The 15,061-nt window shown below is 40.2% G+C and overlaps 1 protein-coding gene across 1 annotated transcript; it reads left to right on the forward strand.

Moving 5' to 3' along the window:
• The first annotated feature begins 512 nt into the window (after positions 1–512).
• Positions 513–11,828, forward strand: LOC114040436 (phosphatidate cytidylyltransferase 2). Its single transcript, XM_027858550.1, has 6 exons — positions 513–620; positions 2,805–2,873; positions 8,707–8,859; positions 9,465–9,584; positions 9,963–10,066; positions 10,363–11,828. The coding sequence occupies exons 1-6, from the start codon at positions 573–575 to the stop codon at positions 10,502–10,504; spliced, it is 636 nt and encodes a 211-aa protein (XP_027714351.1). The 5' UTR covers positions 513–572; the 3' UTR covers positions 10,505–11,828.
• The last annotated feature ends 3,233 nt before the right edge of the window (positions 11,829–15,061 follow it).

Consider the following 15,061-nt stretch of genomic DNA (forward strand, 5'->3'; position numbering starts at 1 on the left):
TGTGTATGTTTCAGTCCCCCAAAGGCCTCCTTGTGGGATAGAGGAGGACCTTGTTTATGTTAGCAACACAAATGAAGGAGTTACTTTCAAGCTAGAGAGGCTTGGAGTTCAGGTGCCATGATAGTTTTTCATCTGAGCCAATTTCATTCAGAGAGGCTTATTCCTGACCCAAGGTGATGGACTTTTTCTAATCACAGACTGTTTGCTAAGTTATAGAATAGTTTTGATCTGTGTTGATGGAAAGAGTATTCACAGCTGTGAATTTGTAGATCTTTATAGTGTGAAGGTATCTCAGTTATGTTAGTGTTCCATTATGGTCACACTTGTGATGCTGATGAGGGGATGCTGCAGACATCAGAGATGACACTTGTTGCTGGGTGGGACAGATCAGAGGAGAGAGCATCAGAACTGAGATGGCCAGGGCCACTTTTAAAGATATTCTTTAAAAAAATGTTAGAGTTACATATATTTAAATAATCTTGACAGCTTGCTAGTAATGCTTCTGGCTTCTCTACTTTTTAATTCCTCCTAGGTTTATTGTCCCCATTTCATGTGTGATCTGTAATGACATCATGGCCTATATGTTTGGCTTTTTCTTTGGTCGGACCCCACTTATCAAGGTGAGAGAATTTTCCTTGATGTGGAATATCACAGGGCAGTTCTTTCACTGGGAAAAAGTTGCCTTTGGGAGACAGAGAGAAACCTAATTGATTTTTTAAAATGTATTTTTTTATTCTGAACTTAGCAAAGACCAAATAAAATTAGCATTTCCATATCAAGTACAAAGTAGAATGGAAAAAGAGAATCGTGCATGAAACTGTGAATCTATATTATGTACAACTTCCTTTTTCCTGTTAAAAATATAAATTTAATGTGTAACTTTCAAAGTTATTTGCTAGTCTTTGTTTCCTTCTGTTCTCTCTTGTGTGTTTAAAAAATATTTTTATGACCCTCTTTTACTTTTTTTCCTTTTGGGTAACACTAGTAGGTTTAAAGCTGAAAGGGACATTACAAAATCACATCTATTCTACTCCTTTAATTTAAAAAAATTGTTGTTATTATATAAATTGTTCTGCTTATTTGAGTCATACAGGTTTTCCCAGGCTTCTTGGAAAACTTCCTTTTTATAATTTTTTCTACAACATTATAATATTCTCTTCCATTCACATACCATAGATTTTTTTTTTTATCCATTCCCTAGTTGATGGGTATGATCTTAGTTTGCGGGTTTTTTTTATTCCCATGAAAAATACTTCTATAACTATTTTTGTACATATGGGTCCCTGTCTTCTTTGATCCCTTTAGAGTATAGATTTAGGATTGGTACTGAAGGATAGCTTTGGGGGCATAGTTCCAAATTGTTTTCCAGCGTGGTTGGACCAATCCATAGCTTCTCCAGTGTGCATTAGTGTGTGTATCTTTTTCATGTAGCCCTCTTGCAGTAGTTACTTTCCTTTTTTGTCATCTTTGCCAATTTGATAGGCATGAAGTGGAATCTTAGAATTGTTTTCATTTCATAGCTCTAATTATTAATGCTTTAGGAGCATTTTTTCATATAGTTGTTAATAACTTAGATTTCCTCCTTTGAGAACTCATACTATTAGGCCATTTATCTAAAGAGGAGCAGCTCTCATTCTTAAATTAAAATATTGCCATGTTATATATACACATATATTTATACAGATACACATATATTAGATATCAGACTTTTATTAGAGAAATTATAAAGATTTTTTCCTAGTTAACCATTTCTTTTCAAATTTAAACTGCATTAGTTGTATTTGTGCAAAAATGTTTTAATTTTATGTAATCAAAATTGTCCATTTTATCTTCTGATATCTTCTCTATTCTTTTTTTGGGTATGAACTCTTCCTCTGTTCATAGTTTTGAAAGGTATTTTCTTGTTCCTCTAATTTGTTTATGATGTGACCTTTTTAATCTAAGTCATGTATCTATCTGGAGCTCAAAAGAGTTTTCACAAGAACTAAAGAGAAAGATTTGTGAGTCATCTGCATAGAGGTGATTTCATCCATGAGTGGATGAAATTATCAAAGGAGATACTATATAGAAAAAATAGAGGAGGACTGAGGACAGAGAGCCCTAGTGAGCAACATATCCATTTAAAAATATCAAGGATTGGAGGCAGCTAGGTGGTGCAGTGGATAGAGCACCGCCTCTAGAGTCAGGAGAACCTGAGTTCAAATTTGGCCTCAGACACATAATACTCACTAGCTGTGTCACTCTGGGCAGTCACTTAACCTCAATTGCCTCATCAAAAAAAAAAAAAAATATCGAGGGTTAAGGAGCTAGCGAAGAGCTGAATGGTCAGAGAGGTGGAGGAGCTATGAAAACAGTGTTACAGAAACCAAGGGAAAAGAGAATGTGCCAAGGGGAAGCCCACAGTGTCAGGTGATGCAGAGAGAAGGGGGACTGAGAAAAGACCATTGGGTTTGTTAATTAGGAGTTAGTGTCCTTGGAGTAGTTTTTGTAGTGTGAGGGAAGGGGACAGAAGCCAGATTACAGCAGTTTGAGGTCAGAATGGGCAATAACAAAATGTAAGCACTTTTCTTTCTGAAAGTTTGGCATTAAAGTGGGGAGAGTAAAGAAATTGGTAGTAGTTTAAGAAGCTAGTAGGAATAAGAGATTTTTGAGCTCATGATTAAATGAAAAGGAAGAAGCCTGTGGAAAAGGATTCATTAAAGGTGTAGACAAAATCAAGCTTATGGTAGGGTACATGCAGGATAACAAATAATGATGTTAATCAAATTCTATACTCTTTTTTTTTTTTTCCTTCCTTCCTGCAGCTTTCTCCAAAGAAGACATGGGAAGGCTTCATTGGAGGATTCTTTGCCACTGTGGTGTTTGGGCTTCTGGTAGGTAGTTGACAATCCCAAGGGTGAAAATGTTTGTTGTTGAATTATTGCTGGCTATGTGGTTGGTGATCAATGAGTGTAGCAGTGTCTATGAAGTGGGAGGGGTGCTGAGTGTTCACCTCCAGGTTCAGAGGCATGTAGTGCAAAGAAAAATGGACAAAGAGTCAGGAAGACCAAATTGTGAGTCTTCCCTCACATGGTTGCTTACCTACCCACCTCTAAAATGGAGATAATTATGGCACTTACTTGATAGGTTCTCTGTGAGGATCAAATGAGATAAAAGCATGTAAAGTAATTGGCAGACCCCAAGACATTATGTAAATATGAACCATTTGTCTGTCTTTCAGTTTTACATTTTGCAGACAAATCAACTTAGGAAACATTTCTCAGCTGGAAGATGTCCATATCATAGCTTTGTAGCTGCCTGAATCTGTGTTGGCTCATTCAGTTAGCAGGGACCAGCTGGGAAAAGAATGAGAGGACCTGAGTGGGGATCCATTTGAGTTGCCTTTTAAGGTGACAACTATCACAGCCCATTGCCACAGTGTCGGTGTTTGAAGACATCAAGAGAGCTACTACAGCTGCTAATTCCTAGTGGCTCATAGGAGCTAAGCATTTTCTTCTGAGTTCTAGCTTCCTGCTCTGGAATCTGGCATGTTTCCTTAACTCCGTAGATGGTTTGCTCAACCCCCTTGTGACCCAGGAAAGCAATCTATGCCCTTAGGCAGTCAGCTCTTTGAAACGGAGGAGGATTTGGGGCAGGGATATGTGGGTGTGGTGAGTTATTAAAAAGTAGAGGATGGGAGAGTGTGGTGTTGGTGGGTGGGGTATCCCAGTGTTGCCCTCTGCTGGCCCCATGTAAAAATGCATTCCATAGCCTGTATTTCTGTATTTAACCTCTTGATGACCAAGATTCCACTTCTGAGAAATACCCTGACCAAACTCCCACTGTTTGGAGGAGTGTCCCCCCCTTACCAAAAAAAGGCCATAAGCAGGGAAGATTCCATCTTTTAAGGGCAACTCTAAATCCCCCTCTCAAGTCCGTAATTATGGTTTTCCCCTAAGAATCCACACAGCAGGATTACCTTGTTTGTGTGCATAGTGTGTGTGTGTGTCTGTTTGAGAGAGAGGGAGAGATCTGAATCTCTACAGTGATTTTATCGCTGTAGGGAGCTCCTGGTATAGACATTCTATCCAGAGATGCAGATCATCTACTCTCTAAGACCAGAAGTTCTATATGAGTTGATTGGTATTAGTAGGCATACCTTAGTAGGCATTTAAATAACTGAGACAAACGCAAGCTTGAAGCAGCAGATGGTACTTTGTTACTAAGAAGCCCCACTACTCCCTTCTCAGTTCAAGTCCACCAGTCCGTCAACCTGTGAACTTATAGGGGCAGGAAGCCCCTCCAGCAGATTTTGAGGGAAGGGAAAGAAACAGATAATAATTATTATAATTCCCATTTTACGTTAGAGGAAATTGAAGCAGACAGAGGTTAACTGATCTGCCCCAAGTCATAAAACTAATAACTATGTGAAGCAAGATTTGAATTCGGGTCTTCTAGGCCACTTGCCCAATGCTTTATCCACCATGTCCCCTGACTGCTTAAAATATGTACTCGTTAAGAGCCATATTCTAGGTGTGGATATCATCCCAATCTCAGTGTTGACTGTGAGGTTAAATTTGCCACTTTGCATTAAGACTTCTAATTCATCTTGTTGTCTAAACCTTGGATCTCATCAGCTCCCATGGATGCAATTATCATCTCGATTCTAATGATTCTCCTTTTTTTTTTTTAATTTAAGACAGTTGGGGTTAAGTGACTTGCCCAGGGTCACACAGCTAGTAAGTGTCAAGTGTTTGGTCTGAGGCAGGATTTGAACTCCAGACTCCAAGGCCAGAGCTCTATCCACTGTGCCACCCAGCTGCCCCGTTTTGTTTTCTTTTGTTTTAATTTTTAATTTTTTGGCTAGGCAGTGGGGTTAAGTGACTTGCCCAGGGTCACATAGCTAGCAAGTGTTATGTATCTGAGGCCAAATTTGAACTCAGGTCCTCCTGAATCCAGGGCCGGTGCTCTATCTACTGCATCACTTAGCTGCCCTGATGCTAATGATTCTCAAATCTACTTATCCAGCCCTGACCTCCAATCTTGTATCTCTGTCTAGTGGTTATCTTCAACTGTATATCCCCTGTGCATCTTAAACTTGACATGTCCAAAATGGAATTCATTATTTCCCTCCCCCCCAAAACTCACCCTTCTTCCTAATTTTCCTATTATTTCAGAGGGTTACACCATCCTCTCAGTCCCCTAGGCTCGCAGCCTAGGTATCACCCTTGACGCCTCTCTCTTACCCACCATATCTGATCTATTATTAAGGCCTGTCAGTTTTACCTAAGTACTTTCTCTCAAATATAGCCCCTTCTCTTCTCTCACACTGCCAGCACCCCGGTTTTGGCTCATCGCCTCATGTGCTTGCTCTTTGGTTTCTTTGCCACAAGTACTCTCCCCATTCCAGTCCATCTTCCACTCCCCTGTTAGAGTGATCTTCCTAAAGTGCAGGTTGGATCATGTTACACCCCCTTTCCCTCACCAGTAGCATTCTCCGCCCCCCCCCCCCCCCCCCCCCGGCCCTCCCCCCCCCCCCCCCCCCCCCAATTCAGTAAGCTCCAGTGGTTCTATATTATTTTCCAGGATCAGATATAAAATCCTCTGTTTGGCATTCTTTACAACTAGGCCCCATCCTACCTTTCCTTTTGACCTTCCTCCCCTCTCTATACCCTACAGTCCAGTGCTGCTAGCATTCTTGCTGTTGCTTAAAAAAGATCTCTGTCTGTCTCCTGCTGTGGACATTTTCACTGGTTCTCCCTCATGCCTGGAATGCTCTCCTTCCTCATGCTTCCTTGGCTGCCTTCAAGTCCCTGCCAAAGTCTCACCTTCTACAGTAAACCTTTCCGGATCTTTCTTAATTCTAGTGCCTTCCCTCTGCTGATTATTTCCATTTTATCTGTATAGCTAGTTTGTACTTATTTGTTTACATGTGGTCTACCTCTTTAGAATGTGAGCTCCTTGAGAACAGGAACTGTCACTATCTTTTGCTTTTCATTGTATCTCTAGCACTGTGCCTAGCACAGGCATGCACTTAATAGATGTTTACTGACTGACTAACATACATTTGATATTTAGGGCTGGTTCCTTTCCTGATTTTGTCCCTTGTGAGAACAAGGACCTTTTTTTTTCTTGAGAGTGAAGAATCTTTTCAAGTTTCTGAGATCATGTCCTCATGGGCAATGAAGTATTTCCTGCCTCATGGCACTCCTTCAGGTAGACCAGGGGTTAATTAGGTTCACTAAATCACTGGATGCAGACAGCATTTCTCATAGCATGCACTTAGCAGGTAGCTTTCTTGTCTAGATAGTAAGTGTTTTGGAGTGAGTTTAAGTGGCCTATCCTCTACTAAAGCCTTGTTCAGTAGTTTATCGTGATGTGGAGGTGACCTTACATTTTAGAAACTAAGATCTTTCTCCTTACTCCTTCCATTTTGGGCAGGACAGATTGTATCTTGTGGGATAAGCAGGGATGGATAGGTTATGCTCTACAGATTTCATTACATTAGCTTCATTACATTAGCTTTCCCTCCAAACCTATCTCTCTTTCAGACTTACTTATTTCTATCAAAGACACCAGAATCCTTCAAGTCACCCAGATTCACAACCTGTCATCCTGGACTTATGACTTTCACTTATCTCATCTATCCAATCAGGTCTTGTCTTTTCTAGCTATACAGCATCTCTTGTATCTGTCTCCTTCTCACTGCTCACACTGTTACCACCTTAGTTCAGGCCCCCATTATTTCTCACATGGATTATTGCGGTAGTCTCCTAATTGGTCTCCCTGCCTCAGATCTCTTTTCTTCTTCAGCTCATCATCCACAGATGCCAAAGCGATTTTTCTAAAGTACAAGTCTGACTGTCTCATTCCCTTGTTAAAACTCCATTGGTTCTCTATTTGCTCTGTGATGATCTCATTCATTTAATGTTTGTTTTGTATGTGTTTATGTCCATAATTATGCGTAAAGTAGTACATGTATATATATATATATATATATTTTTTTTTTTGGCAATTGGGGTTAAGTGACTTGCCCAGGGTCATACAGCTAGTAAGTGTCAAGTGTTCGGTCTGAGGCCAGAACTGAGGTCCTCTTGACTTCAGGGCCAGTGCTCTATCCACTGCGCCACCTAGCTGCCCCCTTGTAGATCTTATAAATAAGTAAAATAAACACATGGGGAATGTGTGCTTAGAAAATTTTTATTAGTAAAGGTGTTCAGTCAAAAAAAGTTTGGAGACCACTAGTTTAAAGAATCACCTTAACAAAGTATAAAGAGGTTATCACCAAATGATTGGCCCCCAGGTGATGAATTCTTTTTGCTGAAGCAGTTCAGGAAGACCATCTCCCAAGACAAAGCAGAGTGACCTGCATTCCTGGAGGGAGTATCCACACTAATGAAATTATAGATTCTTGAAGCAGCTCTTAAGAAATATCCTGTTGGGGGGCAGCTAGGTGGCTCAATGGATAGAGCACCGGCCCTGGAGTCAGGAGGACCTGAGTTCAGATCCGGCCTCAGAAACGTAATACTTCCTAGCTGTGTGACTCTGGGCAAGTCACTTAACCCCAATTGCTTCACTAAAAAAAAAAAAAAGAAAGAAATATCCTGTTGTATAAAATCTCAGGGTATCCTCTGAGAGCTCCAGAAGGGAAGCTTTAATCTTAAAGCATGAGGTGGCACAGTGATAGAGCCCTGAGCCTGGGGTCAAGACCACTTGACCTAAGTTCTTATCTGGCCTCAGACACTTTTAACTAGGTAACCCTGGGTAAATCAACTTAACCTCTGTCAGCCTTAGTTTCCTCAACTGTAGAACAGAGATAATAATAGTACCTACCTTCCCTCCTTTCCCTTCCCCTTTCTTTCCCTCCCTTCCCTTTTCCCTTCCCCATCTCCTTGCTTTTTCCTTCTCTCTCCTTCCTTCTTTTCTTCCTCCTTCCCCCTCTATCTCCCTCGCTTCCTCCGTTCAGTGTATGTGAACAACATGTTTATTGTGATGAAAGGATTTTGTATGGAAATGAGAACTGTCGTTGTTACTATTGTTGAATTCTTTTAGGTCCTGAGCATGAGAGGTGTCCTGGTCTGGTGTATAAATCAAATGGATCTGGAATCAAAGGAACTAGTTCAAATTCTACCTCTGCCCCTTACTCCCTGTGGGAGCTTAGGGAGTCACTTAATTTTTCTGTGCCTCAGTTTCCTTATTTGTAGAGTGAGGTGGTTGGACTAGAGAGTCTCTGAGCTTCCTTTGAGCTCTTAACTCTATGATTCTTTGTTTTCATTTGAGGGCTGGAGGCCTTTAGTCTCCAAGCACTTGGTCAGCACCACCCCTGTGCTGTGCCTAGCAGGGGCAGTGATTGGGAGGTTACCGAAGACAAGGACATAGCCTCTCTCTGTTTGAGGTGAGGAGGCATGTAGTGAGCACAGGGCAGAGAGTTAGTTGTGTGTCATGGGTAGTGAATATCTTACAGAGTCAGTATAAACTGAAGTCATCAAGGCTGTTTCTCAGAGGAGATGAAACTTGAGGTGGTCTCGAAGGACTGGTAGGATGTGGAGAGGAGGTGGGGAGGCCCTTCTTGTACACAGACTTGACTAAATGGATGAGTGGGAACAGCTGTAGTATGAGGAGAATGTGGAGGGGTGTGTGTGTTTTGGGGAGTCACTTTGGAAACTTAGAGGAAAGACAAATTATTATATCCATCATTAACCTGGTGCTCTTTTTCTCTCCAAATAGCTCTCCTATTTAATGTCTGGATACAGATGCTTCATCTGCCCAGTGGAGTTCAACAATGACACCAACAGCTTCACTGTAGACTGTGAGCCCTCAGATCTCTTCAGACTTCAGGAATACAACATCCCTTTGGTGATTCAGTCCATTGTTGGCTGGGTGCGTACCTTTTAACTTGGCTTGGGTCAAGCCCAGCTAAGGTCATGTATTTGGTTAGAACTAAAAGTGAGGGTCTTCTCCACAGAAATTTTCTATAAGATATGAAGGTGCCAAACCAAAAAGGGTAAGTAACTGTAGAGTCAGGGCAGGTTCAAAGTGAGGATAAATTTCTCTCCTCTGCTACTCCCCCCACCCCAATTATTTAAAATGATAAGGAAGTATGCATGCATCTGTGGTGTCTTACATGTAGTCGGCACTTAATAAATAATTTTTGAATTAAATTTTTGAAGTCCTGTAGCTGAGGAACAAAAAGTTACCTTAGGATTATTTGTCAATTTCAGTAATTCCCAATTAATGATTACTTCTTGCTCAAGGTCTTTGTTTGAAGCAAAACTAGGCCAAACATATTTATTTCTCTTGCAAAAGAAATAATCCCAAGAAACATAGTTTTAGGATTTTATATATTTATTTTTGGTATGTTGGTGAGCTTTGCACATTGACAGAAACTGCAGACCTGGCAAAGTTAATTTCTTTTAGAAATGTTATTAAAGAAAAAAAATAAAACTGAAGGCAACCTCAGCTTTTTTTTGCTGTATCTTTTGCAGAAAACAGTCCGGATGTATCCCTTCCAGATCCACAGCATTGCTCTCTCCACCTTTGCCTCCCTCATTGGCCCCTTTGGAGGTTTTTTTGCCAGTGGATTCAAACGGGCCTTTAAAATCAAGGTAGGAGTGATTTTGACCCACCCACCCTTACTTTTTCCATCTTTCTTCTCCCTAACAACGAGGCCAGTCAGGCTTTCTGAATCCATTTTGCCTTCATATTATATGTGTTGAATTTAACTGGGATCATTCAAAGTAAGATTACAGTTGTTCAGGAAATGGAATTTTGCAGCTGGCCACCTAATTTCTCTGTATTTTTAAAAGTTCCTTTGCCATAAGCCTCATTATGTCCATCTGTCTTTGCCCTCTGCTAGGGATGAGGACAAATGCTTAGTTTTTTCCCTATTGAGGACTAGTTGTGCATGTGGTTAGGACTTTTAGATGAGTATGTGATTACTGTGTTGAGTTTAGATTCACAAACTCTCTCCTTAACTCTGATAGGACTTTGCTAACACCATCCCTGGCCATGGAGGTATTATGGACCGCTTTGACTGCCAGTACCTGATGGCTACTTTTGTTAATGTCTACATTGCCAGTTTTATCAGGTAACACAGCTTTCCTCGCGCATACAACAAAGGTTCTTTGAATTTGGTTGTCCAGTTTGTTCTTGCAGCATTGAGTTTTTAGGATGTCAGATATTTCCACATTCAACTATGAGCACAAAAACATGTCCTGTAGCCAAATATAATGAATTTTGGGATTCACCATGCTACTCCTCCCATGCTATTTGTGTGATGAATATTGAATTTAGTGCAACAAATAATAAGCTGTTGGGCATAATTAGCTTACAAAAGTGCCTTTGGCTCTGATTTAGTTTATTTTTTTCTGATTTTTCTTTCAGGGGACCTAACCCAAGCAAGCTGATTCAGCAGTTTTTGACTTTGCGTCCAGATCAGCAGCTTCACATTTTCAACACGTTAAAGGCTCACCTTATTGATAAAGGGATGTTGACTGCCAGCACTGAAGACCAAGGGGCATCCTAGAAAGAGGACAGTAGGATCAGAACTGAGCTCTAGGGCAAGTCTTCAAGTCAATCCCAGCTTGTGTGACTTTTAAGACCATTACAAGACCTCATTTCACTGTTTTCCTTTTCTGTAGAATTTTTTTTTGTGCTGTGGGTTTTCAAGAACAATTATCTATCTATATATACACATATACTTCGTATGTGTATTTATATGATGTGACTAAGTGCGTAAATCAGAGTTTTGAGTTGGAAAGCAATCACAGGAGTTAAACCTCTGTGGGTTTAAACAAAATAAAACATAAAACCCATAACACTGAGGGCATCTGTTCCAAGGGTTGTTCTGGTGGATCCAGGCCCTTTAAATTTAACATTCCTTCTGTCCTATCTGTTTGGAGAGCAGACCTGCCAACTATGGGCTGATGGCCAGACCAGAGAGTAAACTTAACACACTGCCTGTAACAGCCTTTCGAGCAAGCCTAAAACTCATATACAGCCCAAATTACATTGTAGTCACAGAAACTTTTCACCACAAACCCTTTTCGAGTTCCAACGTCAGTTCTGGAATGAAAGTTGTCTTTTACTGTGGAAGGAAAACATGGTGTCTGACAAATGCTTACTTATTGAAAAAGCATCTTAATGAGATGACATTTCACTTAAGAAATACCATTTTGAGAGAACATTATCATAATTTCATTTTCACCTTTGCTTCAGTGCACCTCAGGAGATGTCTTTGTTTTAATTAAAAGCAAACAAGAAACCATGGAACATGAAAAGTAATTTAAAAATAAAGTCGGATGGGGGGAAGATGCCCACACAGTAGTATTTCACCTGTCTACAGGAGAGCATATCTAACTTAGTATACAGAGTTCTCACATTATTAGTCACGAGCCCTAGCTGGAATAGCATAGCTGGTTCTGTCACTCTTCAGGGATCATGTCACTCATGTCTGTCTGCTGTATTTAAACTGGGGACTTGATGCTGCTGAATTATTTCTGTTGGTTTTGTGTTTTTCTTTGAGCAAAGAGTAGGGAGGGATTGGCTTCTAGCCTATGGGCTCTTTGCTTTATCTTTTATTTAGTTGACTTAAATTGTACTTGTTGCACTGGTGGTGTCTGTGTAAATATTCACCTATTTGTTAACTACTATGTTTCTCATCTAAATGGAATCGTGCTGCAAACCCAGTCTGAGTCCTTGAGAACCTTTGTAAAGTTCGAAATACCTTGATGGTTAAATGCATAATCGAGTCTCTGACATTGCTAATGTCTCTGTACTTTGGCTTTTCCCAGAGGTCTTAAAAAAAAAAAAAAGAAAAAAATTGTGACCTTTTTTTCTCCCTGAGTATAGGATGAAATTGACAGAGGAGACAAACTCTCCACGTCCCTGGAGATACATCCAGGACAACCAGGAGTGATTCTGAGGAGAGAGAACTTGGTAGTCTGATGGACATTGTTCAGATCACACTGTGCCAGTATGATCCGCTTTCTCTGTTGAAAATGGAGATATGTAATCTAATATGACATAATTTTTTTGGCACCTTGGTCTGTCTAACTATGTCTGTTACTAGCCTTGTTACCTTTCTGTCCTCATTAGGCCAAAATCACTGGGGCCTTGGCACAGGCCAAATCTCTTGCTGGAGGAGAAGTGGGTATTAGCTAGGGGGGAGGCAGAGCTGACTTAGAGCTGTAACCCTTTCATATGTGTGGAATAGAAGCAAATTTGGGGTGTGTGTGTGTGTGTGTGTGTGTGTGTGTGAGAGAGAGAGAGAGAGAGAGAGAGGAAACACATCAGTGTACTTCAGTGGTTGCTACACTGTTTGCCTCTTTTCTTTTTTCTTTAGTACCAGGACCTCCGTGTGAGGTAGCCTGGTGCAGTAGAAGGGCGGGTTTGGAGTCTGAAGACTTGTGTTCTAGCCCTGACTTTGCCAGTTGCTAGTGTCTGATTTGTAGAAAATGATTTAGCTTGCCTGTCATTCAGTTTCTTCACCTGTAAATGAAGAGGTTTGGAGCAGGTGATCTCTAAAGTTCCTTCTAGCTCTAAAATGCTCTGGTTCTGGCTGGGCAGGGATAAAATAGCAGAGGTCGCTTTTGCTACTGAGTTATTTCCTGGCATCCCAAAATAAACTTAATCAGAGCCTGAAACCCTAAGGGGAAAATCAACAATGAATGCTTGGCTTTCATGTTAAAATGACATAATCTATAATATATATATATATCTAATCTGAGAATCAGACTTAAGTCATTCTGGATTTGATGTATTGGCTGGCATTCCTTAAATGATGGAGCTTCATTTAAAATTCAGAGAAGGAAACTGGAACGCTATCTACCCCTAAGAACACTGTGTTGAAAGAATCTTAATAAGAGAAGGGAGTCTGATGACCTAAGTGATGCTGGCACAGTTGAGTGACCTTTTCTTTGTCAGTAAAATCACAGTGTACCTTGGACAAGGTACTTTTTGACTGTACTTGGGGATCTCAGGTATGGGAAGTGTCAACTCTTAGATGAAAATTAAGGTCACAGCATAGCCCTTGAGGATGGCAAAAGCACAAGTAATCAACTTCTGACTGAAATGAAACTTCTAGATTTTCTATAGAGACATTTTGGTTTTTCCTTCTATTCTCACACTTTCTGTCAGAGTTGCTAGCAAGCAACTTGGTTTGAGATTGGTTTGAATTTCATATTTATCTTCAAAAGATGTGTGATTTCAGTAGTGTGAGTGTTCACCCCCTCATCACCATAGATCCCAAATCTTCAACATCTTAGACGATGAAAATTTTCAGCCAGGGCAGCTCATAAAGCAGCTCACCTCTTGGCCAACCTTCGGTGGAGTCTCATTGAATTTAGCTAGTCTTGAACTTAACTGGTCTTGGGATGATTGATGTGCAATCTGTTGCTAGATCTTTATTCAAAGATTTTTTCAGCCTTTTATGTAGGACCTGCCAGAGCTTACAATGCACTGGCATAGTGCTTGAGAGCCCAGTTACTCCCATAACTTCATGATTTGTTGAATTTCTCCTTTGCTCGTTTCCCTTGTTTGTACCCTGACAATAGGGTTTATAAGAGAAGTTGTCAAAAGTCAGGCAAGCCAGAAAGAGAAAGACTGCACAGTCTGGATCATTCTTATAGGATTATTAGTTCCAGAATATTTGGAATTGGGCTGTCTTTGAGCATTAGCCTTCCTTTGCTATACTCCTTCCCTCCTTTGCAAGATCAGGAGACAACCTGCTGCTTCTAGACTGAAGAGTAAGGTCATATTTAGGCTTGGAAATAGTATTGTGTGGGTAGCATCCACTAAGTGGAGAGGGTAAAGGAACCAGTTGAATGAGTTATTACATACCAAGTTGCTTCAAGGAGTTAACCATTAAAAATTTGGGCTGGGTGCTAAGTCACATTTGACAGCATATTAACACCTCATAAATTTCTCTTGCTAAGTGTGGCTTTGTAACCTAATATTATATGCTATGTACATAACTGTACCATTTCCATTACTTCCTCCTGACTGCAGATATTTAAAAGGTCTGGGAAAGGCACATTTCCATTTCAAGACAGTAAATATTGCTTTAAGAAAAATAATACCAAGGCATATTTATATGAGTTATTTTTTGCTTGTCTTCAAATTTCAGGCATTTTCAGTAGCCACTGAGGGGTACAGTGGGTAGAAGTTGAACTTGGAGCCAGGAAGACCTGAGTTTAAATCCTGCCTCAGACACTTCCTAGCTGTGTGACCCTGGGCAAGTCATTTCATATCTCCAAGTCTCAGTTTCTCATCTATAAAATGGGGATAATAATAGCACCTACCTCACAGGGTTGTTGTGAGGATCAAATGAGATAATATTTGTAAAGTGCTTTGCAAACCTTAAAGTGCAATATAAATGCTAGCTGTTATTAATAGTGTGGCCATATTTAAATATATCTACTTCTGGTATTAATACAAGTATATCTTATAGGTTTTCTTAAAATAAAAAAGTGGATCTTTTATTTTTAAATTTTATTTTGAATAAGCATTTATTTTCTCTTCTTCCTCCTCCCCCCCTCGTTACAAAAAAGAAAAACAACATTCTTGTCACAAATATGCATAGTCAAACAAAACAAACTGCCACATTGGCTGTATCTAAGAAGTGTGTGTCTCATACTGCATCTTGATTCATAGATCTTTTTAAAGTACATTTTTAGCTCACAAATAATTGGAGGTGCCCCCTCTGTTAGCCTCATGGTGGAATGAAGTTTCGAGTTCCTGAAGGCTCTGTCCATAGAGCACAAACTCTGCCCAGTCCCACTAACCTGGCAAGGGTTCAAATAGAAGCTTAGAGATAGACTGGTCTGTTAAGTCTGTTTGGCCACAGAATGATCAACTTTTCAATCACAGTATCTCAGGAGGACCATTTACTATGGTGTAAAGAGAGGTGGTAATTTACATCAGTTGAGGGAGTGTCCACACCAAAGTAGTATATTTATTGTACCCTTCTCATTGGTGTCCACCTACTATTTTTCTGTCCTTCATGCTGTAATTGACTTTAGTTGAGCAAGAAAAAAAAAACCAATCCACCAACTGAAAGCATCTAAAATGTATTAAAATAAAA

Source organism: Vombatus ursinus, unplaced genomic scaffold (genome assembly GCF_900497805.2).
Source record: "Vombatus ursinus unplaced genomic scaffold, bare-nosed wombat genome assembly UNPS02013151.1, whole genome shotgun sequence".
NCBI lineage: Eukaryota > Metazoa > Chordata > Mammalia > Diprotodontia > Vombatidae > Vombatus > Vombatus ursinus.

Bases quoted from the DNA above. Each gene is read 5' to 3' on its own strand.
- LOC114040436 (XM_027858550.1), top strand. From the start codon at position 573: ATGGCCTATATGTTTGGCTTTTTCTTTGGTCGGACCCCACTTATCAAG. The intron at 621-2,804 runs GTGAGAGAATTT...TCCTTCCTGCAG, and splicing joins GTCGGACCCCACTTATCAAG to CTTTCTCCAAAGAAGACATG. The intron at 2,874-8,706 runs GTAGGTAGTTGA...CTCTCCAAATAG, and splicing joins CTGTGGTGTTTGGGCTTCTG to CTCTCCTATTTAATGTCTGG.